The following is a 27,996-nucleotide window of genomic DNA, read 5'->3' as shown; positions in this document are numbered from 1 at the left end:
GCATTATAATAAACCAACTCGTGCAGTCAAACTGGTATGTTTAACAAAATTACAAAAACATACAATATCATGTCTCATAACTTTCACAGTAGAGGACAACCCCTTTTTTCATATTGAAAACAATATAATATTACCATCATTACTGTAGCAATTTATCATACAAGTACCCCAACATTTTCTTACCCAAACATTTAAGATTTTTTTATGCTTAAGGTTCTGCTTCGAGATTGTTTTTCTGTATCTTTTAAAGCATAGATATATTCAGCCACCAGTGAGAGTCAGTCGAATTAAAATTGTGAGGAATATTTGTTATGTCATTGCTCTTCCGTGTTACTTTGCTTTGTTTCACACTTTTCGAAAATGACAGCTTCTAAAGGACCAGACTGATCATACGTGAGGTCATTAAGATGTTCACATGGTCCAGACTGATCGTACATGGGGTCATTAAGATGGTCACATGGTCCAGACTGATCGTACATGGGGTCATTAGGATGGTCACATGGTCCAGACTTTTCATACGTGGGGTCATTAAGATGTTCACATGGTTCATGTTGTCTTTGAGTATCTGTTGTGTAATAGTCATTTTCTGTCTGTTTTGCATGATCATATATTTCAATAGAAACAATATTTTTATTTCCATTTGTTTTCCTTTTTGTTTCATCGTAGACAGAATTGTTATCTGTGCTAACTTGCATTAAATCGTAATGATTAAAATCGTCGCCATCTTTATTCATCCGCTTCTCAGAAATAATGGAAATGTCGTACTGGTCGTTATCTTTTAAACCGGTATGGTCATAGACGGGTCCAGTTAAATCTGTTTGGTTTTGCTGATCTGTGTCACCCAAGTGATTATAAACATCTGTCTCATTTAGGAGACATGCTCCGTTGCCATCACCGTGAGGATTATCGGAAGCTTTTTCAAGTGTTACTTCATCTGGTACTGTTGAATAGTATACTGTGGACATATTCCTCGCGATTTCATCTGTTTTCCGCTTTCGTCTACAATTGACAAATAATTAAGACAAATTGAAGTTAAATGCATACTAGAGGAAACTAAACATGCACTAGCTGCATACATGTATATACATTTAAAATACTACATGTAATTGTTGTCATTGACATCTTTGGTCCTTTAATGATTTGTTGACACTGGCATTGCATGACGGGCGAATCACGCCAACTTGTAATAAGAGGAGCTTAACCTATCTACCCATCTGATATAAAAAAGAAGATGTGGTATGATTGCCAATGAGACAACTCTCCACAAGAGACCAAATGACACAGAAATTAACAACTATAGGTAACCGTACAGCATTCAACAATGAGCAAAGCCTATACCGCACAGTCAGCTATAAAAGGCCCTGAAATGACAATGTAAAACAATTCAAACGAGAAAACTAACGGCCTAATTTATGTACAAAAAATGAACGAAAAACAAATATGTAACACATAAACAAACGACAACCACTGAATTACAGGCTCCTGACTTGGGACAGGCACATACATACAGAATGTGGCAGGGTTCAACATGTTAGCGGGATCCCAACCCTCCCCCTAACCTGGGACAGTGGTGTAACAGTACAACATAAGAACGAACTATAATCAAAGTACTGAAGTACTGAACATCGGATGACCACAAGTTCTTGAGGATGGTCAAAAGCACTTGTCTCAGAAAAAAACAACATATCTCTTTACCTAAAACTGAGGTTAATGTACAGAGATATATTTTTTTCTGAGACAAGTTCGTGCGTGGATGATGAATAAATGACAGGAAATTCAACTCCACCGTAATAACTATTATATTGTAGTGATACAAATCAGTATACACTGAGTTGTTATTTATATTATATTAAAATAACAGTTACATATATATATGATTTGAATCCATTTGTATATCATTCTATTCTACTATTCTAAAAATAGTGCAATGCAAGTGCATGGTGGACACTTTTCTGTAAAAATTCGATTTTTCTAAGATTGGATACGAGTAGGCATTCATATTTTCCCGCAAAATCAATTACAGAGTTACCGGTCCTTGACGGTATTTTCACAAAACGTTCTTTGAGATATTCTTCCGCATGCTTTAACACAATTTTTCGGTACGTGTGCATTGATATTATCAATGATTTTTTACTTATATATATATATCTAACTACAAAACATTTTCATATTATTAATTTATGTTGTAAACAAAAATATTTTTATCAGTATTCATTGAAGAGATGTATTTATATCAAACGATAAGGAATGTTATTTTGCACTCGTTGATGTGCGCGTATTTATCATGATTATAGATCGGTTACAAACCCAAAACTAATTTACATAATGGAAATCTAGGCGATAGCAATACATCGGGATGACCTCAAGGTCATCGCGATGTAAAAATCAGTTGAAAGAGGCTTAACTCATCAGATGGATACAAATACAAATGCTACAAATACAAGTGGACGTGGCCGGGTACTTGTACATCCAAACAACATAAAGACACTAAGTACAGATCTGAGAGTACTCGCAGTTACTGACAGCTAGTTCTAAGCCACTAACAACTAATTAAAAAAAATCATGCATCTTAGACTAAATTATCAATCCGTACACATCCAACATCCAATGGATTTAGTGTAAAGACGTCATAAACAATCAGAAAAAAACATGACCTTGTGCAATGCCAAGATACAGGTATCGACAGATTGTAGATCCATGAATGTGTATATATATATAACAATAAAATTTAGTTTGCTTTTAATTTACTGATAACAAAATCAATATCAGTACCAATAAAAACAATATTTAATGATCTAATTACAGTGTTGAATTGGTAACCTTTTAGAATAAGTTTATTTAAAGGATCGATAAGTTTACCAGGATCGTTTCTAAATTTCCGGGCACGGTAAACAATATGGCCGTAAAAATGAGGATGTGCAATCCCGTTTGAAATAAGTTGACATGACAATGTTATAAATTTGTTGTTCATCAAACTGTTGTCATATCTAAGACTTTACAAATGTACAATGACTTGATTTCCTGAGATTATAATTAGAAATAATTCCTCTTTTATTTTTTTTACCTAGTATATGTATTTCTATTTCTATCTTAATTAATTATTATTATTTATTTTTTTAAATTGTTACCGGGTGGTCTTTAATCTATAAAATTGTTCATTTGTTGAATATACTTATCCAAACTACAAATCCGAGGTTAAACAACGGCACGGGGGGATCTCAACACACAAATTTGGGTACCGACGTCTGGCTGGAATTTAAAAACCACCCCATTCATATATTGATTCTTGCCAAAATCCCTACCCATATATAAATCATATATGAAAATCAGAACCCATTAATATATTTTCCTGCTATCAGCTAGACATACAATATGTACATGACATCGTATTTAGAGGTTAACCACACAGGATCATCCATCGCATACAAGATCAGATCACAGTTTTCACCGACATCTGATCAGTAGAAAATGAACAGTATGACCCATTGACATACAAAATTTTACCCATTGTTATATTACCTCTGTGAAATTGCACCCATTGATATTTGATACATTCCGAAAAAGTTACCCATACCAGCAACACGTCTATGTATATCTTTATATAGGAACAGCTCCCCCCTCCCCTTTTTTCCACCCGCGATAAAAGCTCCTTGTCGTCCATCGATCTATTGTCGATTCGATAGTTTCTATTTTATAATATCGTAATCCTTCCTTTGTGTATGCATTTCAGTGTGTTAGTTCTGCATGATTCTATCGATATCAAAGACTCAAATGGCCGGGTCGCGCACAATGTTCTTAAAAAAGGACAAATTCTGTATACTTAACATCTAAATATCTGAAATATGAAATGTATAAATTCCTCATAAAATTCCGTAAAAGCAGGTGCCAAATTTCAATATATATGAAGTTTTAGTGATCTGGTTGAAAGCTGTAGGAGGGTTTGATTACACAAAACTTGTACCCTCTTTCATATGTTTTGCTGAAAAATTATGGTCCCATGTCTGGAAAAATGTGAAAACAAATTCCGCAAACAATTCCATAATCGCAGGTGCACAATTTCAACATGTGTGCAGTCTTCCTCTAATATTTCATGGACCTGGGTTGAGAATTGTATGGAGGGGTGTTGATTGCACAAGTTAGGTACCCACTTTTTCCCGTCCGTCCCCCTTATCATCATACTAAAAGCCGGTTTTGATTTTCGTCCAATCCTGTCAATAAACGAAAAAAATAAAATCTCACCTTCTTTTTATACAGATCACTGTGATTATTACAGATACAATCAAAACTGCTACTGTTAATGGAACAGCAATGTACAGTTCAACTAAAAAAAAAACAAGCATACTTATAATGCCCGTAACACGCACTTGGTAGCAAAAGTATGCCAAAACTTGAAGTATTATTTGTGAATATGGATACAAAAAGGCAAATAGGCTGGGATCATTAGATTTACAAAATTTAATATTTTTTATGTGTAAATGACTTTTTATATGTCTCATGTCTCATGTCTATTTCAACAGGTTAAAGATACCGAGTTCATAGATGCAATATCCGCACTAAAACTTCTAGAGTATATCACTATGAAATTGACAAATTTTGAAAGGATCGAAGAACATTACCACTGGTATTTGCGATTTTAGTGGCGAAGCAATTGCTCCTACCATACCACATTATTTCCACATCGGGCTTTGCATTTGTCTGTATTATCATCAAGATTTATGGATGCTTTATTGTTCTTGTACACATCCTTTAATAGTTCCCTTGACGAAATCAATATCCAGTCCTAGTACATAGTTCCTCAAAAGACAAATGAAAATCGAAGGTTGTCAGATCTTCATTTTGAATTTTGTTATGATGTAGCAAGATTGAGGATACACACCCATATCTATGAAGTTTATCTTATACTTGTATGAAGTATATCGTATATAAGTTGTTATAACTAAGTGAATGACACTTACAATATTTAGGTTATGTAAGAGTTTAAAGTCATGTTTATAATGTAACGTATGTGAATTAAATAAGTGGTGTATACAATAATGAGACAGCAACACAACGACAAAAACCACCAATAGACATCTAAAGGCAATATACAGTCGTTAATTTTTAACAATAGCCTGGTGTCCATACAATACTTCAAGTTATATTTATCGTCTGTTCAAGAAATGAATAAACTTAATTCCATTCTCAATTTTATTAATAAAACCATCAAAGATCTGCCATTAACACCCAATTCTAGAAATGACGAAAACAAAGATACATTGGTCGATAACTACAATGTACTGACATGATAACTGAATTGGGATAGGTACATGAAAATGTGGCGCGGTTATACTACTTAGTATTGTTTTTTTATTTTAATGTCAACCCTCCTCCTTTTTTTATCTCGATCAGTACATGCAGATTTATATCAGTGCATTTTTATATCTGTTCATATTGTTTGTTAATAATTGTAACACATACCTTTCGGGTTTTTACTGGTTGGATTATGCATGTCTACTGCTCTTGATAATCTGTCGCTGGACACTGTCACCAAAACTGAATCAATTATTAAACAAATCGTTGACAATTTTCAATGCGATGATTTAGGTGGATGATAAAATGATTCTATTTAAATGATAATACAACAGGAAATTATAATCTATATAAATATATTGCTTTTGAAGAGTTTCCGTGATATTATAGGGGAACTGTCACACTAACAGGACAATTATTTAAAATAAACAAGTAAAATTTTTCCAATAAATCCCCCATCCTAAAAAAAAAACAACAATAAAAAAAGAACAAAAAAAATTGGAAAAAATTAATATCTGAAGAATTGTAAGTGCTATTTGTAATAAAAGTATGATTGTTAATTAATAAAACATTTTTGTACATTGTACAGTACGATGAAAGTGATATTTTTAAATTATATTAAATTAAATTTGATTCTGTCCTTATAAGGCACATGCACTTTGACCATTATGAAGAATACAGCAGAAGTTCTCGTGCACACCAAAATCAGGCTCTCTTGGCTAAAGTAACATGTATGGAACAATTATATATATTTGGATCAAGGATGCTGTTTATAACAGGTGCTGTTAATTTTATAATTAGATCTGACGATATTTTCTTCCTTCATATTATTAAAAGTACATATACCTTTTTTCAGTTCCAGTTTATCGCAAACGTTACATGATGAAAATTAATGGATACCATAGAAATAAATGCGAAGTATTCGAATGATATTTTGTTTTATAATGCTCTGAATAAATAAAAGGACTTCAAAACTCATTCACATCAAAGAAAAACCGGAACAAAATCGCGCTATAACTAATGATCATCTGGTAATAGATTCACCACAGATATCATTTTTAATACGGATGTAGTATATAGTAATAAAAAAAGTAAAAAACAAACGGCATATACTTCATGTTAGAACCAACACATAGCAGCAAGAAGTAAAGACTGGCACAGGAAAGAAAAAAATATGTTTATAAGAATCGAAGAATTGGAAGTTAGTTCAAACATAGGAGTATGAACTGAATAAAAAAGTTGGACTTTTTATGTTTATAAACTATGTGATCAAACCATAAATAGAATGAGGAGGTTTTACATTTTCGAGTCAATTGAAAATAAGTATAATTTCACAAGCACTGTAAAATCACGTGATTACATTGCATTAACTATTTTCAGACTTGCGTTCTACTATGAGCAGATTTGATCTGAGATAGAAGAAACAGTTACTAGACAACGGTGTAGTAAATGGAGATGTGACATGACTGCCAATGAGACAGCTATCCACCAGAGGTCCAATGACGAATATATAAACAATATAAGGTCACTGTCGTACGTCCTTCAACAATGAGAAAATCCCATACTGTATAGTCGGCTATAAAAGTTCCCGACAAGAAGAATGTGAAATAATTCAAACGAGAAAACTAACGGTCTGATTTATAACAATACAATTTACGACAAACATATATGACAGATATGAACCAAAGACAACCACTGAATTCCAGACTCCTGACTTGTAACTGGTACATTAAGAATGTGGCGTGGTTAAACATACTTTGAGCGCTGAAACCTTCTCCAAACCTGGGACAGTGGTGTAACAGCACAACATACAAACAAACTGTAAACAACGGTAGGGTAGACAATATCGTTGTATGTTTAGGGGTGAACCTGTAAGGAGGTACAGTATGTAGATGTATTTTGGGTATGTATTTCCCTGACCTATCTCACTGTTGTAAACTCAACATAATTATATTTATCCACTAAAAAACTACTTATCAGTTATACAGATTTCTCTGTGTATTTGCAGTACAGTAATATAATATACTTTTTTTTAATTTTACTTTCTTGACCAGTTAATCTTACTTCTTCTTAGCAAACATAGTCATAACAACAGGGGTTACATTCATAAAACTTTTGTGTATGATTATTGTATTCAAGACTTAAAAATCAATTAATCAAAATACTGGATTTGGTGGTTGGAGCACACATTTTGTACTCCAAGTACTGAGTAAAGTTTTATAACTAAAAGGACACGCGTACTACATTGTATGAACAATTCATATACAACGCGTACATTTTGTATGTTTTACATATTGCACAGGAAAATCAAGAATGCAATAGAATTGCCTTGTAAAATAAAATCGTATGCATGGATTCATAATTAAAACATCAATGATCTAATTGTAACAAAAAAAATCTTTTAAATTATTTACCCGTTGTTGTTTTAGCAGTATCTTCTAGGTTAGTAGTTTCTTGCTGTGCATTGGAATGAGTTGTTGACTCTAAAATATAATTTTTTCTCTATAATAACAATATATAGTATTCAGTATCAAACATTACGGAGCCCTATTGGTCTCATACAGAAAAAGAGTTGTGTTTTTTTTTCAAAGTCAAGCGATTGAGATGTAAAGTCTATAACTGTAAATTTAAAGTCAAGCAATGGAGATGAAAAGTCTAACACTGAAGATGAAAAATGTAGAACTGTAGATTTCAGTCTAGCGCTGGAGGTGTAAAGTCAAGCACTGGAGAACTCAAGACTGGCGCTTGAGATCTAAAATCCTACGCTGTATATCCAAAGTCGTTGTAGATATAAACTCCAGCGCTGCAAATGTAAAGTCTAGCGCTGTAAACATATAGAAAGTCTAGAGCAGGAGATGTAAATTCGAGCGCTACATAGATATTAAGTCTAAGCTATAGATTAAAGTTAAGCGCTTAATACTTAACTTCCAGCGCTGGAGATGTAAAGTTCAGCGTTGTAGATCTAAAGTCCAGATCAAAATCAAAAATACAAAATACTAGATTTGGTGGATCGAGCACACATTTTGTACTCCGAGTATTGAGTAAAGTTATATAACTGAATGAGCAGGTGTAATATAAACAATTTATTCATAACGTGTATGTTTTATATATTGCACAGGAAAATCAAGAATCGTTTCATTTGGCGTTCGAGTGAGAGACAAAAAATAGCAAATGGAAGGTAGCAGGCCGGTAACGAACAGCCAGAGCCTCCATCGTGCCCGTACCTGTTAACCTGCACCCACCCTGCAATACAATTACCTTGCAAAATAAAATCGTATGCATGGATTCATGATTGAAACATAAATCATTTAATTGTAACAAAAGCAATCTATTATAATATGTAACGTTGTTGCTTTAGAACTATCCTTTGGGTTAGTAGTTTCTTGCTGTGCATTTAAATGAGTTGTTGATTCTAACATATAATGTTTTCTCTATAATGACAATAGATAATATTCAGTATCAAAACTACACCGACGATCACGCATGAATAGATAAATTGTTAAAAGTGGGGATTAGAAAAGCAGATCGGTTAAAGTCTAATTATTCTCGATTTCTGTTTTACATCTCTTATACCATGAAATGGGCATACGTTTGGTCCATATTGTCAAAAACTGTAACTACTCACATCATTACGATCAACCCCAGCTTTTGGTGGGGTTCGTGTTTTGTACGTTGCCCATTCTTTAGTTTTCTATGTTGTGTTTTGTGAATTGCTGTTTGTCTTTTTCTTTTTTTTAGCCATTGCGTAGTCAGTTTATTTTCTACTTATGATTTTAAATGTCTTTTGGTATCTTTCGCCTCTCTTTTTTAAATGACATTTTTGATTTTATTCTCGTTGTAAATGCCATAGTACTAAAGTGAAACACGTGTATTGTTTTGTTTACATACCTGTTGTTGTTTTCCTCACACAAAGAGCCTTATATTTGTCTGTGCAGTTAACAGCCAACAATTTATAGTTATTGTCCTTTCTCAACTCTATTGCTAAACATTTATAGTTAAATCTAGGTTTATTTTCTGTAAAGACAAAAGTGAAAAAGAAATATATTATTAGTGTTTTTTCAATCTGTCACCAAACTTTGTATCGATAAAAACAGTATCCCGAATTAATGTTGAAACTTTAGATATATATATAAAATATAAAAATGACTGGTGTATAAGGGTTACTTCATATGGTCAAGGTTATAGGTTAAGAACATATAAGCTATTTAAGTCCTCATTTTGTAAAGAATCATATTTGGAACAGAATTTACCACTGCGGTATCGTAGTGCTTTTTCAAAATTCAGATGTGGAGTAGCATCTTTAAGAATTGAAACTGGTCGGTATGAAAGAAAGGAAGTTAATGAACGAACCTGAGTGTTTTAACTGTACTAACAAAATAGAAAATGAAAATCATGTGATTTTAAAATTTCCTCTATATAACGATTTAAAACAAAATATATTCACTGTAGTGTCACTTTTAAAAATGATTTTATAGAATAAGCTTATGAAGATAAATTTATGTTTTTATTCAGTAATAATATGATTTTTAATATTGTTGCCAAAACCTAGCTGTCACAATATTTTAATAAGAAGAAATTCTGTAATATATATATAACTTGTATTTAAAAATATTACATTTTTTATGAAAATATGTGTTTTATAATGTGTAAAATTAATGTATATTTAATAATATCATGAATATCTTCTCTCATAATTCTTTTAAGAATGGCACATACATTGTAACTTGTTTATTCTTGGTTTTCTTAATCCGAAATGTGTTTTACTGTTTATAATATGCATGTTATGTATGTGGCGAGACTTTAATAAACTATTGAATCTTGAATCTATATGTATAAATGATAGCCGGAATAAGTGAAACTAGTCATTACGCATAGACCCAATCGATTAGCTAACACATAGGCAGTAAGTCTATTGCCTAAATGATGTTAAGCATTACTCTTAAACCCTTTGATATAAGCTTAAATCCTGAAAAATGTGTTCGGTCATTAATCTTAACGCCTAAACTGTAAATGAGAGTATATAAAAAGGTTATTTATTCAAAGTTAAAATACATTTGGTAGATAATAGCATGATGAGAACTGAATTTTTAAATGTCAATTCATTACTAAAATAAAATATAGGGGGTAAACTGGATACAACATTTTGTTTAAATTATTTGCTACCACAAGGTGTGGAGCTATGGCACGGACTATTGCATATCCAGTTTACCCCCTATATTTTATTTTAGTAATGAATTCACATGAATTTGCAGTAATGTGACACTAACCCATCGACATATACAACCAAAACATAGTTATGTACTGTTGTGTCGATCTCCGCAGTTCAGCCATTCCTGTGACGGCAGCCTATTCATTTGCCAATCACTCACTTTCTTAATATATACACGGGTGTCATTCGGTATATCGAGAAAAATGATCGTGAAAGAATAACAAACGACGGTGAAGCATTGCGATAGGATCGTGAATGCAATTAAGTGTAATTTAACTTCAAAATCTGTGACAAATTTGCTGTATTTCCAAAAGGTGGACCATTCAGAAAAAAGAAATATGTCTGTCAAAATGATTCAACTTCCTTAATAACATTGCGTTCTACCGTGAAGAAAAAATGCAGTACTTTTTAAGAAAACACAAAAGGCGACACACAATCCTATGAGAATCATTAAGAAAAATCATGTTTTATATCTATAATGGTCACATTTCAATATATTTTGATATATTTGAAACTTAATGGTTAGTGTGTCAGATAGGCCAGTAAAATAAAAGTATGTTATTACTTGAAAAAGTTCAAAATTTGTTTGAAAAAGTATATTTTTGTTGATTTTTAATCAAAATTGATCGTGAAAGATCAGGCAACGCATTATTTTGATCGTGAAAAACAAGTCGTGACCATGCTGAATGATTGGAAAACAACATTACTTTACCAACTGACATACATGTAATTGGTTGAAGCGTGTAACTACTTACTAAGAACGTAAATCAATGCTTTCATTTGTTTTGGTGATATATATACATTATACATATAAACTTAAATTAAGACTTGTTTTCATTTAGGCGGCAATGCTAAATAGGCATATATGATAATAAGACCCCAAGAGAGTAATTTGCCGAACAGTAAATATTGTATACTATGTATTTATAATGTTAAAAGCATTCACGAATGAGTGAAGCGAGAGGGGGTCTGGTGGTCTTTCCCTGGAAATATCTTAATGTGCATGTTATTGTTATAGTAAGGGTTTAACTTAGATCAAAGAAGCTATATATCATTTAATTATACATGAAATAATTGAAGATGTTCTTTCCATTAACAATAAAAACTTTTCTGATTAGGTCCCATTGATAGTCCTGAAATAGAGATTTTACACACCACATATACAACTTTCTCCGTTTCATTTTTAGACATATACCCCGAATTTGACTACAGCGGTCATCTAAATACCAGAGTCTATGACAAAAATTAAACGAGATGATTTCAATTTTGAAATTATTAAATTTCCCCAATAGCATTTTAACAACTTCATCCGCGTCTGGAGTACAAATTTCTCAACTCATACGATATACAGGAGCTTGCAGCTACTACTCAGAATTTGTAAAACGTCACCAGTGTCTGAGACAAAAAATAATGAGCCAGGGTTTTGTGAAAGAACGTTTTGTCCTTTTTTTCAAAAAGTTCATTGGAAAACGCCAAAACATAATAAATAAATATTCAGGATCTACTTCACAAACAAAAAGGGTGGTCTTGAGTTATAGATTTCAGTATGTACACTAAAGAGATTTATCCTGCGAACTGAATTTAAATAAAGCTAATACTAACAATGAACACTGCCCTTTCCTGGATCTTGATATCTTTATCTTTAACGGGAAACTTAATACCAATATTTATGATAAAAGAGATGATTTTTAATTTCCTATTGTTAATTATCCATTTTTAGATGGTGACGTTCCCTTGTCGCCATCTTATGGTGTTTATATATCTCAACTTGTTCGATTTGCTCGTGTATGTAACAACGTATTTGATTTCAACGAAAGAAATCTCTGTATTACTGAAAAATTATTACACCAGGGTTTTCGATATCACAAACTAGTCAAAACATTTACAAAAGTTTATCATCGGTACAAGGACATCATTTGTAATTATAAATCAACATGCAGACATCTTATACGTTCTTTAGGTATTTCACATCCAATATTTTAAGGTAATATTCTTTACAAAGCACAAAAATGTCGGCATTCACCTCAAAAGCTAACCATACCTTTAAACAGACTTATTCGGAAAGGATATAGTTACGATACTGTTGTCAAGTCATTAAGGATTGCATATTTTGGTATTAATGTTGATTTACTCATAGGGTCTTTGCATCGGAAATAAACACATTTATTCTAAAACCAGTTGTTGGCATGATACGGGTTATATTCTTCTCATATATTTTATGATAGTATGATACTAAACCCCTAACGGGAGGGATTGTACTTGATTTTCATATGATGAAGACATAATCTTTCAATCAGTTTAATTGAGGTTTGGAGCTGGCATGTCAGTAACTGCTGGTAGTCCTTTGTTCATTTATGTATCATTATCATTTTGCTTAGTTTCTTTTGTTACCTATTCTGATATCGGACTCGGACTTCTTTTAAACTGAGTTTTACTGTGCGTATTGCTATGTGTTTCTTTTTTCTACATTGGCTAGAGGTATAGGGGGAGGGTTGAGATCGCACAAAACATGTTTAACCCCGCCGCATTTATGCGCCTGTCCCAAGTCAGGAGCTTCTGGCCTTTGTTAGTCTTGTATGTTTTTTATTTTAGTTCATTTATATGTTTTGGAGTTTAGTGTGACGTCCATTTTCACTGAACTAGCACACAACTTTATTTAAGGGCCAGCTGAGGACCACCTCCGGGTGCGGGATTTTCTCGCTGCATTTACGACCCATTGGTGGCCTTCGGCTGTTGTCTGCTCTTTGGTCGGGTTGTTGTCTCTTTGACATATTCCCCATTTCCATTCTCAATTTTATCCAGCTTTCAGGCTTTTGGCTTTTGGCGTTCGTCATGCGGATGGGACCAGAGATGCGATTCGGACATGAGGTTTTTGTAGTGTTGTTTTCATTATGTATACCCTTGTATTTCTATTTTACTTATTTTGTATTTTATCGGGAAAGTGTATATGTCATGATCTACTATACTGCCAGTATTATCAACTACAAACATTTTGTTTTGTAGGCGCCTTTGTTTGATTTGATTGTAAGTATGTTTGAATGTTTAATTCAGTTGTGTTGTATGTCTGCAATGTATATTTACGGAGTTTTGGCTGCTGGATCTCAGTTATGACCACGTTAACCAGTTATGTCTGTTTTGGTTAAGGACCCAATTCAGCAATATTACGGAACATTAAACAACTGTCATACACGGGGGCGTTTTAACTAGCTAGAAAACCAGGTTCAACCCACAATTTTCTTTGGAAAATGCTTTTGACAAGTCCGGAATATGACAGTTGTTTTCCTGATTTTTTTTTTTTTCAAACAATGTTTTTTTTTTTTTCAATTGTTACAAAAATCAACAAGGGTCTTCGTTTTATAGATATGACTGCATCAAAATTAATGGAAATCATATGAGACCATCTTAACTCTTCATACAACATAAAACTTATTCAGGACGGACAGACGGACTTATATTGTTATAAGGCAACTATAGTCGGTGAAGTATTATCAACTAATCAGATCCAGTATCATTAAACTATCATAGCCCTATTCTCAAACAAAAGTGAAGCGGAATAAGTCCTGTAAATCCAATCTTTTGCTATAACAATTACAAATACATATTATCATGTGTTTAAAAAATGATTTGATAGTTTTCATGGATTTTTGCAAAAAGAATAAGAGGTAACAGATCTTTCACGATCATTTCACAATCATCAAAAAGCCTTACCCGATCTTTCACGATCCGAAATATCATTATTTTACAAATATTTCTTTGTGGCAAAGTTTCTGATTAAACTAAAACTAAAAATTTTTTTGAACCATTTTAAACAATAATATAAAACGATATCATTTAAGAGAAAAGTAGTTTATGCATTCAAAATCATGTTTGTTAACTTTTTTATTTCTTTGAAATTTCGAGGAACAATCTGCCGTTTGTAGTTTTGTAAAAACGGTTTATTTTTAAACCTTGATCTTTCTCGGATACTGATCATAAACATTTTGACAGTCTGTCAAATTTTTCCAATATTTGTAATTATAATTCATTATATTAGATTATTTACTGATGTTGTATATGTCTTCTCGATAAGATTTTCTTCACGATCCTTTATCAGATCTTTTACCATCCAATCGGAATACTTGACCATCGTTACTTATTCTTTCACGATCATTTTTCTCGATTTACCGAATGACAGCCGTGATATACCTTTCCTCTTGACTGTCCAATCAAGCACCTACTCACAACTCGATTAATCTGACTTATAATTTATCTATAAGTGATTGTTTTTTTCTATTGGTTTAGTCAATAACTAGTCAGTAAAAAGATTTCATCAACTAAGTTTTGTCTTGCGTACAATTTTGTAAAATCTACTCACTAGTATCATTGCTGTCATATCTGTGCAGTTTGTAAAAGTGGTTTATCAGATTTGGAGTTTTTGAATGCAGCAATTACATTTGAAACTGAAACATGGTGATTTTAAAAGGTCATTGACTCCTGATGGTAGCTGCTGGTGTAGGTTTGTATTAATATTGATACAAATAGATGTCTACATGGTTTACATATTTAGGGGGAATTCATCAAAAACAGGCTAATCTAGTGGTAGTTTTCTACCAGTTTTAATTTGATTTTTTTTAATTTTCGCAGTAAAACTAAAGCGATATATAGATATGTGTGGCTCTTAATTATATAGATAGTCTAGTGGCATAGACATTCAAAAATCAACTATCAACAGATTTATCATTGAATTACATGCTTCGAAATATTTCTTTTAAATTTCACATTTAAACTTGAGCTGTGTTAAATTATCAAAATAAATGAGGCGCATTATATTCAGACATTTATTCAGACATTTTCGCTGTGCTCTAAGTTATGATGAAAGGTATCAAGTACCTTGTAAATGTTCTTAAAAAATGGTGCCATCAGCAGCATTTTACGCGTCATTATTATTTTTCTTATGTATATTGACAACTCCCTGTCCAGTCAAATTGATTGAACCCCCTAGCTCCCCCCCTCCCCCCCCCCCCCCCCCACATGGTTCATACTATAACTGCATGGATTACCACAATAATCAAATTACATTGCAATCTGCACGATAAGGTTCTTTCTGTTTTTTTTTAAATTATTGTTTCTTGTCTTTTAAATATATTTTTGCAAATAATTCAGCAGTAGGATATATAAAGTACATGGTGAAAGCAAATTTTTATTTAAAAATAGTCGGTGAAAGTAATCGTTCTTCATACAAGTGCACGGGAAAGTACACACTTTAAAACTAAGAAGGGAAATTCAAGCAATTTGATTGGACGACGAGTTGTGAATATTTACTAAAGCCAATAAGCGGATTTTACTGACCGTAAAACAATAAACCTTGCAAAAGAGGGACGAAAGATACCAGAGGGACAGTCAAACTCATAGATCGAAAACAAACTGACAACGCCTTGGCCAAAAATAAAAAGACACACAGACAAATAATAGTACAGATGACACAACATATAAAACTAAAGACTAAGCAACACGAACCCCACTAAAAACTGGGGGTGATCTCAGGTGCTCCGGAAAGGTAAGCAGATCCTGCTCCACATGTGGCACCTGTCGTGTTGCTTATGTTATTACAAATCCGGTAAATAGTCTAATTCGGTAGGTCACATTCGTGAAAAGGGAAGGGAATTGTAGTTACGACATGAGGAACATATCCGATATCATCTGTGAAACGGTTATTCCATAACGGTCAACCAACTCGTGATGCAACAAACCTCTGAAGTTGTTCATATCCAGCATATCTATATTTTCTAGTGGCAGTCATAAGAACAAGTATGCTAAGGAAAATTTTCTGGCCACATATTGATATTAAAGCTTCAAACATATTACGATTAGCCTAAATCTATTAACATAACCTCATTGAGGCTGGTCGTTTATATAACTATCAGCCAAGGCTTTACCGAAAAGGGTATTAACTAGGAAGTAGCACAGGTGCAATACTGAGATCCTGCAACTCGTGTTTATACATTCGGATGCAGACCAAGCGTAACATAAAGTACACGCACGTTACCGCCGAGTGCACATATTTCATATGTTTACTCCAATGTCCACCTATAATTACTTTAACGCTGTTGAAATGTAAATTTCTACAGTCTACCCGGGTAAATGGCTTATTCATATGTTGCAAATGATAAATTAATAAAATATCGATAACAATAATCATTTTCAGAAATTATTGAAAATAAGCTTTATATGTGGTCTAAGTTATGATGAAAGGTATCAAGTACCTTGTAAATGTTCTTAAAAAATGGTGCCATCAGCAGCATTTTACGCGTCATTATTATTTTTCTTATGTATATTGACAACTCCCTGTCCAGTCAAATTGATTGAACCCCCTAGCTCCCCCCCTCCCCCCCCCCCACATGGTTCATACTATAACTGCATGGATTACCACAATAATCAAATTACATTGCAATCTGCACGATAAGGTTCTTTCTGTTTTTTTTTAAATTATTGTTTCTTGTCTTTTAAATATATTTTTGCAAATAATTCAGCAGTAGGATATATAAAGTACATGGTGAAAGCAAATTTTTATTTAAAAATAGTCGGTGAAAGTAATCGTTCTTCATACAAGTGCACGGGAAAGTACACACTTTAAAACTAAGAAGGGAAATTCAAGCAATTTGATTGGACGACGAGTTGTGAATATTTACTAAAGCCAATAAGCGGATTTTACTGACCGTAAAACAATAAACCTTGCAAAAGAGGGACGAAAGATACCAGAGGGACAGTCAAACTCATAGATCGAAAACAAACTGACAACGCCTTGGCCAAAAATAAAAAGACACACAGACAAATAATAGTACAGATGACACAACATATAAAACTAAAGACTAAGCAACACGAACCCCACTAAAAACTGGGGGTGATCTCAGGTGCTCCGGAAAGGTAAGCAGATCCTGCTCCACATGTGGCACCTGTCGTGTTGCTTATGTTATTACAAATCCGGTAAATAGTCTAATTCGGTAGGTCACATTCGTGAAAAGGGAAGGGAATTGTAGTTACGACATGAGGAACATATCCGATATCATCTGTGAAACGGTTATTCCATAACGGTCAACCAACTCGTGATGCAACAAACCTCTGAAGTTGTTCATATCCAGCATATCTATATTTTCTAGTGGCAGTCATAAGAACAAGTATGCTAAGGAAAATTTTCTGGCCACATATTGATATTAAAGCTTCAAACATATTACGATTAGCCTAAATCTATTAACATAACCTCATTGAGGCTGGTCGTTTATATAACTATCAGCCAAGGCTTTACCGAAAAGGGTATTAACTAGGAAGTAGCACAGGTGCAATACTGAGATCCTGCAACTCGTGTTTATACATTCGGATGCAGACCAAGCGTAACATAAAGTACACGCACGTTACCGCCGAGTGCACATATTTCATATGTTTACTCCAATGTCCACCTATAATTACTTTAACGCTGTTGAAATGTAAATTTCTACAGTCTACCCGGGTAAATGGCTTATTCATATGTTGCAAATGATAAATTAATAAAATATCGATAACAATAATCATTTTCAGAAATTATTGAAAATAAGCTTTATATGTGGTCAACAATATTCATTACGACAGATTTAACTAAGCAATGCTTCAAAACATGAAGGAAAGTTAGAAAAAAAATTTAATTACTGCCAACACAAAATTAAGTTACTGTGAGCCCAAACTGCTCGAAATTAAAGGACTTTCCGATTTGAATTTCCTTGGAGTGCGGTATTTCTTGTTATTTTAGTTTTTATGTATAACAAAATAACGCCATCTTCAAGTACTTAGCCTACACCGGTGCAATTAATATAAATACAGGAGGGAACGTCTAGAAAAAAAATATATATATACGCATACATAAAAATGTGATTCTGTATTTTGAGGAGAACCGAGAGTATTTTTTTTTAAATCGGTATTCATGTAACCTCGTTTGTTTGTCTACAGCTTACAGGATATATATGCGATGTCTTTTTTAACGATCAATCAGTTAAGCCAATTAAAAGACATTTTGTTATTACAAGTAATATCCATTTTATTACTTTCACAATACAGTTATTAAGAAAAACATATCTTATCATACTGTACATGCACATAATCGCTCAACATGCTTATAGAACAAAAAAATGACCTTCATTGGTCATGTGATGTGATGAATCAATGTATCCACAACCACACGACAATCTGCATCAACGCACGTTTAGAACAGGGAATTTACGTGCGTTTACTTTTATTTAATTTAGAAAACGAGCCATTTTCACGTTAACGACGAAATATTGAAAGTGAACGCGCGGTTACCTTTTTGTGTCTACTACATTTTTAAAATGACGCACAGTAAACGTGGCGTTTACACGAAGTGTACGACGAGAGCAAACGCCGCGTTATTTTTTTCCGGCTGTTAGCATGTTTTGTCTTGGTCTGAACCCAACTTAAATTGAAAATTTTAGTCGTAATTGGTCTGGTATAAGTATAAAAGATGATAGGTACAGATGGGTCTTCAAGTATGGACTTTGTTCGCAAATGTAAGTTTTCGAAATGATTTTTTTCCTTTGATCTTTTCCTATAAAAACCGGTCTGAAAAGTCTATGACCGACTTCGGGATGATAGTTGTAAGTTATTATTAGTTTGAAATGTTGTTTTTAACATTGGATTCCAAACACAAAATGCACAGAGAATGAAGTTTATACAAGGGGTAGTTAAATCTTCATGCTTATGTGATAAAAACCCAACGGCTTTTGTATAAAGGGCAGAAGGTCATTAATATAGAGACATCATAAAGATTAGAAAATGTATAATGACGATGACAACGACTGCGTTTACGTCAAAGATGGGTGTTTAACTTGAAAATAATCATTACATTTACCAAGCTACAGATAAAGATGTAAGGCCGCGACAAATGAGTAGAGACAATAACATATCGTATCGGTAAACGAATCTGTGATGGTTACCGCAAAACTTATGTAATGTCGATTTCAGTCGTTCTTTTTATAACTATGTTGGAGCAGTATTTATGTAAGGACCATTTTTTTTTTTATGTAAGGAGAACAACTTATTAATATAGTTCGTAGAGTGTGGACGAGCATAAGGTATTAACGGAGATATTTAAACGCCATACTATTAAGCAGAAGGTATGTTACTAGTTAGAAATAGACAAATGAGAATCAGAAAGTTGAAATCATCACGTTGGTCATAGATTATTTATGTGTCATATCATTTCGGCCAAGTATTATTTCGAAAGAAGCGAGATAACCCCGCCATAGGGCATAAAATTAATCAAAATGAATAAAGTCATCATGTCTTTGATCTATCAATGTCGTTATGTCTATGATCCATTAATGATGATATATTGCGCTATCGTCATAGGGGAGCGAGAAGACAGTATTCATAGTAGTCTAGTCTGTCTACAGATTCAATCTAAACAAATTGCAACAGAAAAGATTTTTTGAATATCATATGAGATTATCATAGCACATTAACATTAAAAAAGTCTAACAAAATCGTACGGTCGGAAATCGGTGAAAATTGAAAATAAAAATAACGGTGATGTGCCTACCGATTCATGTCAGAAATGGTCCGCCATATCGACAAGGGGAGAAGACTCTTACATATGTCAATTTATAGAAACCTACTGAGTAGATGATATCACTGAAAGAATCGCTAACATAAATTTATGTTATTATACAAATATGCTGGTAAGTGTTTTTTTAACATACCCTAATGTTTTACGTGTATTTATATATTCAGAAATGCGTCTAGAAATGAATTAGACGTACAAAAGTTCTTGACGCAGGTCAAACGACAAAGATCGCTATATTTTTGTTTATTTCAAAGAAAATAAATACAATCAACTATCTTTACGTAAAATCAATTAAATTTAAACTAAAAAAGTCCAAAATATAGCAATAAAAATAATTTAAAGTAACATAGTAAGACTCGTCCCTAACGAAAACAAAAAAGTATGGAACGCCAAATTAACAAAAATGGATAGTCATAATTACAATTTCGTCGATTTTGCACTTATTACTATAGCCAAAGCCTTTATTCTTAACTAAAATTGCATTTTCTGCATATAACTAATTGTAAATAATTATTTTCTTCCTTTTTTAATGAATTATTGCCGAAAATAAACTATTTTGTAACTTTATTTCAGCTATATCACTTGAAGTGACCTATGTTCGATTCAGCGTCATTATTTTATTGGAGCTAACCACAGTCAATGTGCTAATTGTTTAGCGCAAGGATCATTTCTATATCAGGTACTATATTATATTATTCTGAATTTCTTATTTCTATGAAAATAATTTATCACAATGGAGTCAAAAATATTTGATTGCGTATCTTGCTCTATCAATAAGTCAATTCAAAATGAATGGTTAACAAAACAAATGTACGAAATATGCTACAGTAAAACACAATCGAAAGTTTTCAAGTATGGAAAACATCAAACATAGTATACTTTTAAATGCTTTATGATAAATATTGTGCTTAGTTCAAGCTGCTCGTTTCTGTGTGTACTTTGTATATTTTGTCTTGTTTGTTTGTATGTCCTTTTTCGTTTTCTCGGACGCGATTTAAGCCCATTGATTCAACTTCTCTTGTCATCCTTTTTGACACTTCGGTATTCTCGCTTTTCAAATAATTCATTATCTTCAGTAGTACTAGAATTCCTAAGAAATTGAGAAATGGACAAATGAATTACAGTGTATAGACACACTAAAAAAGAAACATCACACGAACAAGAAAACATTATTATTTAGAGTCAACGTTGTTAATTCTTGTTGTTCCGAATAATATTATAATGTGTATTGATATGTTATATGACATATAATGATTAAAGTATACATCAACAAATAATTTGTGTTCTTACTCTTTTCAGCTACAACTATACCATGGAGAAATGCATTGTGTGCCTAAAAGATGACCACCCAACAACGCTGATCAAATTGCGACAAAAAGGTTGTCTTGGAATCATCAGAGCTAGCCAGGAAAGAGGAGACTGTCCGCATTAGAGGGTAATTTTGTCCATCAACTCTGCAGGAAAACATATACCAATCCAAATGATATAAAGAAATACAAAAAGAAAAACTTGTTCTACGAGAAACAAATACAAACACTCCAAAATTACGATCAAAGTCCCATTTTGATTTTAAACATCATTGTTTATTCTGTGGAAATGAAGCAACAGACTCCAAGAAAAAAGACAAAAATGTATTTCCAGTTCGTACTGATGATTTTGAGAGTAGCATACAAGATGCTTGTGATCTTCGAAATGATGATTGGGCAGCCGAGGTTCGCGGAAGACTTGAGAGCGTGAGCGACCTCCATGCAGCGGATGCTGTTTATCACCAGGCATGTAGTGTAAACTTCCGCACGTGCAAAAATATTCCTGTATTTCGTTCTCCCATATCACCGGACGCAAAGCCTGAAAACAAAAGAGGAAGGCCAGCTTTGCAAGAAGACGGCTTCTACAAAATAGTCAACTTCCTTAAACATCATGACGACGAACAGATTTCGATATCAGATCTTGTTGAAAAAATGGACGAGATGTGTGATGGGAATGCTTATAGCCAGATATATTTGAAGAAAAGATTGAAGCAACATTTTGGAGACGAAATCATTATTACCGATATACCAGGTAAAAAAAGTGTTGTAACTCTACGAGAAACCGTGAGTTGTATTCTTCAGGACTATTACCAGAGGCCAAGTAATCTAAATCCAGATGACAAAAAGAGAGCTTTGATCAAAGCAGCTGCCAAACTGATAAAAAGCGACATCCGATCTGTAGATACCACAAAGTCTATTTATCCAACTCCAGCCAACATTGCATCAGTTGATACAAATTTATCATACTTACCAGAAAGCCTGCTGTTATTCCTTTCTACTATATTTTCTGAGAAGGACCCATTAGTGAAAATAGCTTCCATAGGACAAGCAGTAATGCAAGCTTCACGACCTCGAGCACTTATTACACCGCTTCAACTCGGTCTAGGAGTACAAGTGCATCACAACTTCGCTTCACGATTTCTTGTGTCCACATTGAACAGCTTAGGATTTTGTTCGTCATACTATGAAGTCCAGAAGTTTGAATCAAGTGCTGCAGCTGTACAAGGAGTTGACCTTCCAGGCGATGTAAGCAACAGCTTTGTACAATTTGTAGCAGATAACGTTGACCACAACACAAGAACGATAGATGGCCTCAACACTTTTCATGGCATGGGCATAATAGCTGGAATTACGCCTGGTACGAAGAGAACACAACCCATTCCTAGAATAGCTTTTTCTACTGATGAAATAAAGGCATTAGCAAAGATAGAGATCATATATTACAAACCTCAATCAGATCGCATGGCTGAATTAAGTTATGCTGAGTTGAAAAACTTAAACACACTGGATAAGACTTTTCGTCTTGATCTGCTGTCGGTTATTGTTTGGCCTTTTAAGTATCCAATACCAATGCGGTCTGGCTTCATGCAGATGGTTCAGACAGGAGACTACCCAGGAAAATCATCGGTTTCATTCCTGCCTATGATAGATTTAAATGCTTCGGACATGACCTGTATTTATTCCACATTGAACTTCGTCGCCAAACAAGCAAAGCGTTATGACATAACAGCAATCTTGACGTTTGATCAACCTCTGTATTGGAAAGCCTTCTCAATTATTGAAAACGAAAATCCAGGAAGCACCTTGAAGTCTATGGTTTTAAGATTAGGACCATTCCACACAGAGATGAGCTTCCTCGGCTCAATAGGGAATTTTATGAGTAATACTGGTTTGAAAGAGATGTTAGAACTCATATACGCTCCGAATACCGTCACGCATATCCTTAGCGGAAAAGCTGTAGCTAGAGCTTTTAGAGGTCACATGTTGGTGGTTACAGCACTGTATTGTTTGTTGATTGCAGAGATATTCAATATTGACGTATCTAAACTTTTGGAAGAACCCAATTCAACCCTTGAAACAACTGAAATGAAGGAAATTGATGAATTATATTCCCAATTATCCTCTGGAGAGCTGTCAGCTTCAGAGGCGGGTGAATCGGACGTCTTGAAAAACCTAGAAACAACGGTCCGGAGAAAAACTGAAATTTTAAAGCAAAGTCGTACAGCAAAGTTGTGGCTGCAATATTCAGAAATGGTTCAGGTTTTAAGACAATTTATCAAAGCAGAGAGAACCGGTAACTGGCCTCTTCATTTGCAAAGCATCCAAGCAATGTTGCCCTTTTTGGCTGCATCTGGACATAATCTGTACACGAAAACAGCATACGTTTACTTAATGACAATGCAATCTTTAGACAAAGACCATCCTGATGTGTATGCTAATTTTATCAATGGGAATCATGTCATAAGACGCAGCAATAGGTACTGGGCTGGAATATCTTCAGATCTATTTATAGAACAAGTCCTAATGAGAAGTGTGAAAACAGCGGGTGGATTGACGAGAGGTCGAGGAATGACTGAAAGCCAGCGTTCCCTTTGGCTTATGTCCATGCCAGCATGTGCTGAGATTAATCAAGCTATGCAGGATTTGTCCGGGGTAGGATACTTTTCTAGTGAACAACACAAAGACGAAACACATGCAAGACAAAAAAAGGACACTAACGACATTCAAACTCTTCTCACGTTCTTGAAAAGTCGGAATCCATTCATTGATTCAGAGGTAGACCGTTCACTACGAAACATTGAGACAGGAGTAGTAGCTGATAAAACCGTGAATGTGGATGATGCCAAAAAGGTTGGGACTTCCATTCTACAAGAACTAGTAGGAAAGAATATAGCTGACCACACGTTTAGGAGAAAGAAACAAGCCATTACGCTTGGAAACAAAGTTCAGGCAAAACTTGACGGCGAACCTATCAGAATAGATTCACAGCTCCTTTTTCAGAGATGCACCACTGCTGCGCATGGTATTTTCGAAGATATTTCAGAGATATTTCAATTTGAATTATGCGGAGTTCCTTCATCAATATTTGAAACCACGGGCCTTTTAAGAGAACCCCAAAAATCAACCCTTGCCGAATATATGTGGAATTTGATTGAACTTAAACCAAAAGCACCAACAGAAACCCACTTTGTACTTGATGGTGGTTCTCTTATACACCGTTTACCATGGACAAAAGGAGCTACAGTTGACACCATATGTATGACTTACGTCAATTATGTAAGCAATCACTATAAAGATGCAACTGTTGTGTTTGACGGATATCCATCAGTTCCAACTACAAAAGATGTAACTCATTTCAGACGTACTAAAGGAATCATATCTCCAAAAGTCAATTTTAACAATGACACACCAATTAAAACAAAAAAAGATGAATTTCTTTCAAATTCAGAAAATAAACAGCACTTTATCAATACCCTTGGAGAAAAACTTAAGGACGGACATGTTCAAGTTATCCATGCAGAAGACGATGCCGATCTAAAGATTGTGCTTACAGCAATAGAAAAGTCGGCACAACATACAACTACCGTCATAGGAGAGGACACTGACCTACTCATACTGCTCTGTTATCATTCAAAAGATACTATAAACAAGATTTACTTCAAATCAGAAGCCAAGCAAAACACTCACAAAATAAAGATTTGGGACATAACAGAGACAAGGAGAAAAATTGGACCACTTGTTTGCAATATTTTGCCATTCATTCACGCCTTTAGCGGATGCGACACAACATCTCGAATTTTTGGTCAAGGCAAGGGCACGGTTTTCAAGAAAATTAGTGCTAACATTAAATTACAAGATCATGCAGCTGTCTTTTGCCAGGAGTCTAATGTCGAGAGCCTTCATAAAGCAGGAGAACAAATCTTTGTTGCATTATATGGAGGGTTACAAGATGTTGAAACATTAGATATGCTGCGCTACAGAATATTCGCCTCTAAAGTTTGCGTTGGAAATATATATGTACAAGTGCACACTCTCCCACCAACATCTGACGCTGCTAAGCTACATTGCATGAGAGTTTATCATCAAACCCAAGTTTGGATTGGGAAAGGTGATAAATTAGATCCAAAGGACTGGGGTTGGCATGTTGAGGACAATAAATTGCTTCCAATTAGAGCAATACTACCACCGGCTCCCGAAAAGCTTCTTCGGATAATCAGATGTAATTGCAAATTGAACTGTGACACAAAACGATGCTCCTGTCGTAAACACGGAATAGACTGTTCCCCAGCATGTGGGGAATGTCGGGGAATGAATTGTTCAAATACAAGTAACATTACAGAAGCCGATGAACTTGACGACATGTGAAGGCATCAATATGCATGTACATTGCAGAGACATTTAACTATACATTGAGAAGACTTATATCAAAATTGTCTGTTTTTTGTTAAATTAAAACAAAATCAAATATTTTCAAAGATAAATTTTTCAGAAATTATATTTACCATCCTAATACTTTTAGGTGAAAACAAAAGTAACCAAGTAAAAAACAAAGTAATCAATTATTGAACAGTTAAGGCCATTTATTATATTAATTCAATGAATGTTATAACAAATCTAACATTAATACATTTTATGTAGAAATTTATTTCATTTTTTTTTTGTGGGGGGGAGGGGGGGTAATTTTGGACTTATTTCGTTGATAGATAAATAGATTTTCCTTAAAACAACCGTTTGCTTTCTTTTTTCACTTCGTAAATAATTGTAAATAATTGTGTTAAATGTTGTCCTTCAAAGCTGCCTTCAAAATAAAACGTTTGAAAACAGCTATATATGAATCTCAAATATATGGGTTTTTTTTGCATTTTTTTTTGTGATTTTATCATTAAAAGGAATAATTTTACCAATAAATTCTAACTCTGGATTGTAAATTTTACATCGGAAATGTTCTTTGTAGTTGTTTTAGTCATCTGAATTCGTTTTTGACATTTGATTGGCTAACATAGTGCCATAATTTCGGTTTCAAAATTTTTTCACAATTTCCATCGATTTTTGGTTAAAATCAATGTTTTTAGCCCAAAATGGTGATTTCCGATCGTACGATTTTTCTAGACTTTTCATACATGATTGTGTCATGCTTTGGTATTATAAAACCGTTGAAACCATTTCTGTTGCAATTTGTTTAGATTTATGCAATATTTGCCGTAGACAGACTAGACTATAGAGGCTTTTTTGTGGAATTTAATTTAACAATATACTTGGTCATTTAATGAGACATAATTAATGTTACAATTTACGGTTACAGAAACCCGTGACAAGTTTGTTGTTTTAGTTTGAACTGAACTTTCCTGATTTCTTTTTGGTTAAAAAATATTTTTGATGTAATAAAGTAATAAATCATTATTTATACACAAAAATAGGTGAAAAATAGATCAATGCATGCCTTTTCCAATATATATGTCATTATATTGTCACTTGAGTGATATCTAACCTCTGACAGAATTGTAAATATCATACCTTTTCCTTTTCCTTCCACCATTTACCCCGATTGACCTCAACGTAACTTACAAGGCCTACATATTGTATTAATTGTAAATGTGTTCTTGTCCTGAATATGGATTGAATATTACCTACCGGACAAAAAGCAAGTAACGCTCAATCAATCTTCCGATCAATGTAAAGCTGTGAACATTTTATTCAAAAGAATACTAATGATAAAAGTAATCACTCAGAATCAAAGTCAGGGTACAGGAAATTGGTTATGTTACATGATTTTCTGGTTAAATGATGGAGAATAACTAAAGAGTCACCGAATTTGCTGTTTCTGTATATATCCCCAAAAATGGTGTTCAAAATAACAAACAATACCACTTAACAGCGAAATAAGCGCAACATCATCTCGTTGTACGCCGTTTACGTACTAGGTTATAGATTGGTTATAGTACATCAAAAGAGATGATTGTAAGACAAATGTGCTTAAATTTTCTTGATGTCATGCTGTAATGTTTAAGAAAATAATAGAGATAAATGATTTTTTTTTTCGAATTTCAGTTCAAAATTCATCATACCACAGCTGGATACAAATTTTGGCAAAAATCTGTGACAAGACCCACGGAATGACATTTGACCTTTAAACTAAAAGGAAATTAATACATAAAACTCTTGTGTTGAAAAAAGCAAGTAGATTAGACACCTGCAACATTGGTTGTGCTCACAATTATACAGATTGAGTGCATTTCATCCCTATATAATCATGTAATATTAATTTTTGATTCGTTGACATTCTTACCCGTTTCCCAAACATTTTTTTCTTTTACAAACGCATTGTGCCAATTGTTCCCCTCGTCTACGTCTTGTTCTGAAATACATACATGGCTTGTTGGGGTGTAAGTTGGTAGATAATCTTTTCTTTCTAGACACTTTCTTTGTGCTTGATACCAATTCAAAAGTATTTGGTAACACCATTTCGTTAACACTTGTTTCCTCCCACGTGAACCTAAAAAAATAATTTAATAATTTTAATGAAATGGATTTGTTCATTACTATAAAAGACTGTCGAAATCATTAACTGATATTTCATCTATTTTAGTACATCAAAAAGTTAAACA

General features: G+C 33.6%; 1 protein-coding gene across 1 annotated transcript; it reads right to left on the bottom strand.

Moving 5' to 3' along the window:
• Positions 1–23: 23 nt before the first annotated feature.
• On the bottom strand, positions 24–27,878 carry LOC127708175 (uncharacterized). Its single transcript, XM_052213022.1, has 6 exons — positions 27,678–27,878; positions 9,178–9,303; positions 7,704–7,772; positions 5,458–5,532; positions 4,240–4,321; positions 24–999 (listed from the first exon to the last, which is right to left on the bottom strand). The coding sequence occupies exons 4-6, from the start codon at positions 5,486–5,488 to the stop codon at positions 315–317; spliced, it is 798 nt and encodes a 265-aa protein (XP_052068982.1). The 5' UTR covers positions 5,489–5,532; positions 7,704–7,772; positions 9,178–9,303; positions 27,678–27,878; the 3' UTR covers positions 24–314.
• Positions 27,879–27,996: the final 118 nt, after the last annotated feature.

This window comes from Mytilus californianus, unplaced genomic scaffold (assembly GCF_021869535.1).
Source record: "Mytilus californianus isolate M0D057914Y unplaced genomic scaffold, xbMytCali1.0.p SCAF_7, whole genome shotgun sequence".
Classification (NCBI taxonomy): domain Eukaryota; kingdom Metazoa; phylum Mollusca; class Bivalvia; order Mytilida; family Mytilidae; genus Mytilus; species Mytilus californianus.
This window is presented reverse-complemented; position numbering and strand designations above follow the sequence as displayed.

Bases quoted from the DNA above. Each gene is read 5' to 3' on its own strand.
- LOC127708175 (XM_052213022.1), bottom strand. From the start codon at position 5,488: ATGCATAATCCAACCAGTAAAAACCCGAAAG. The intron at 4,322-5,457 runs GTATGTGTTACA...TTTTTTTTTTAG, and splicing joins AACCAGTAAAAACCCGAAAG to TTGAACTGTACATTGCTGTT. The intron at 1,000-4,239 runs GTGAGATTTTAT...TGTCAATTGTAG, and splicing joins GTGATCTGTATAAAAAGAAG to ACGAAAGCGGAAAACAGATG.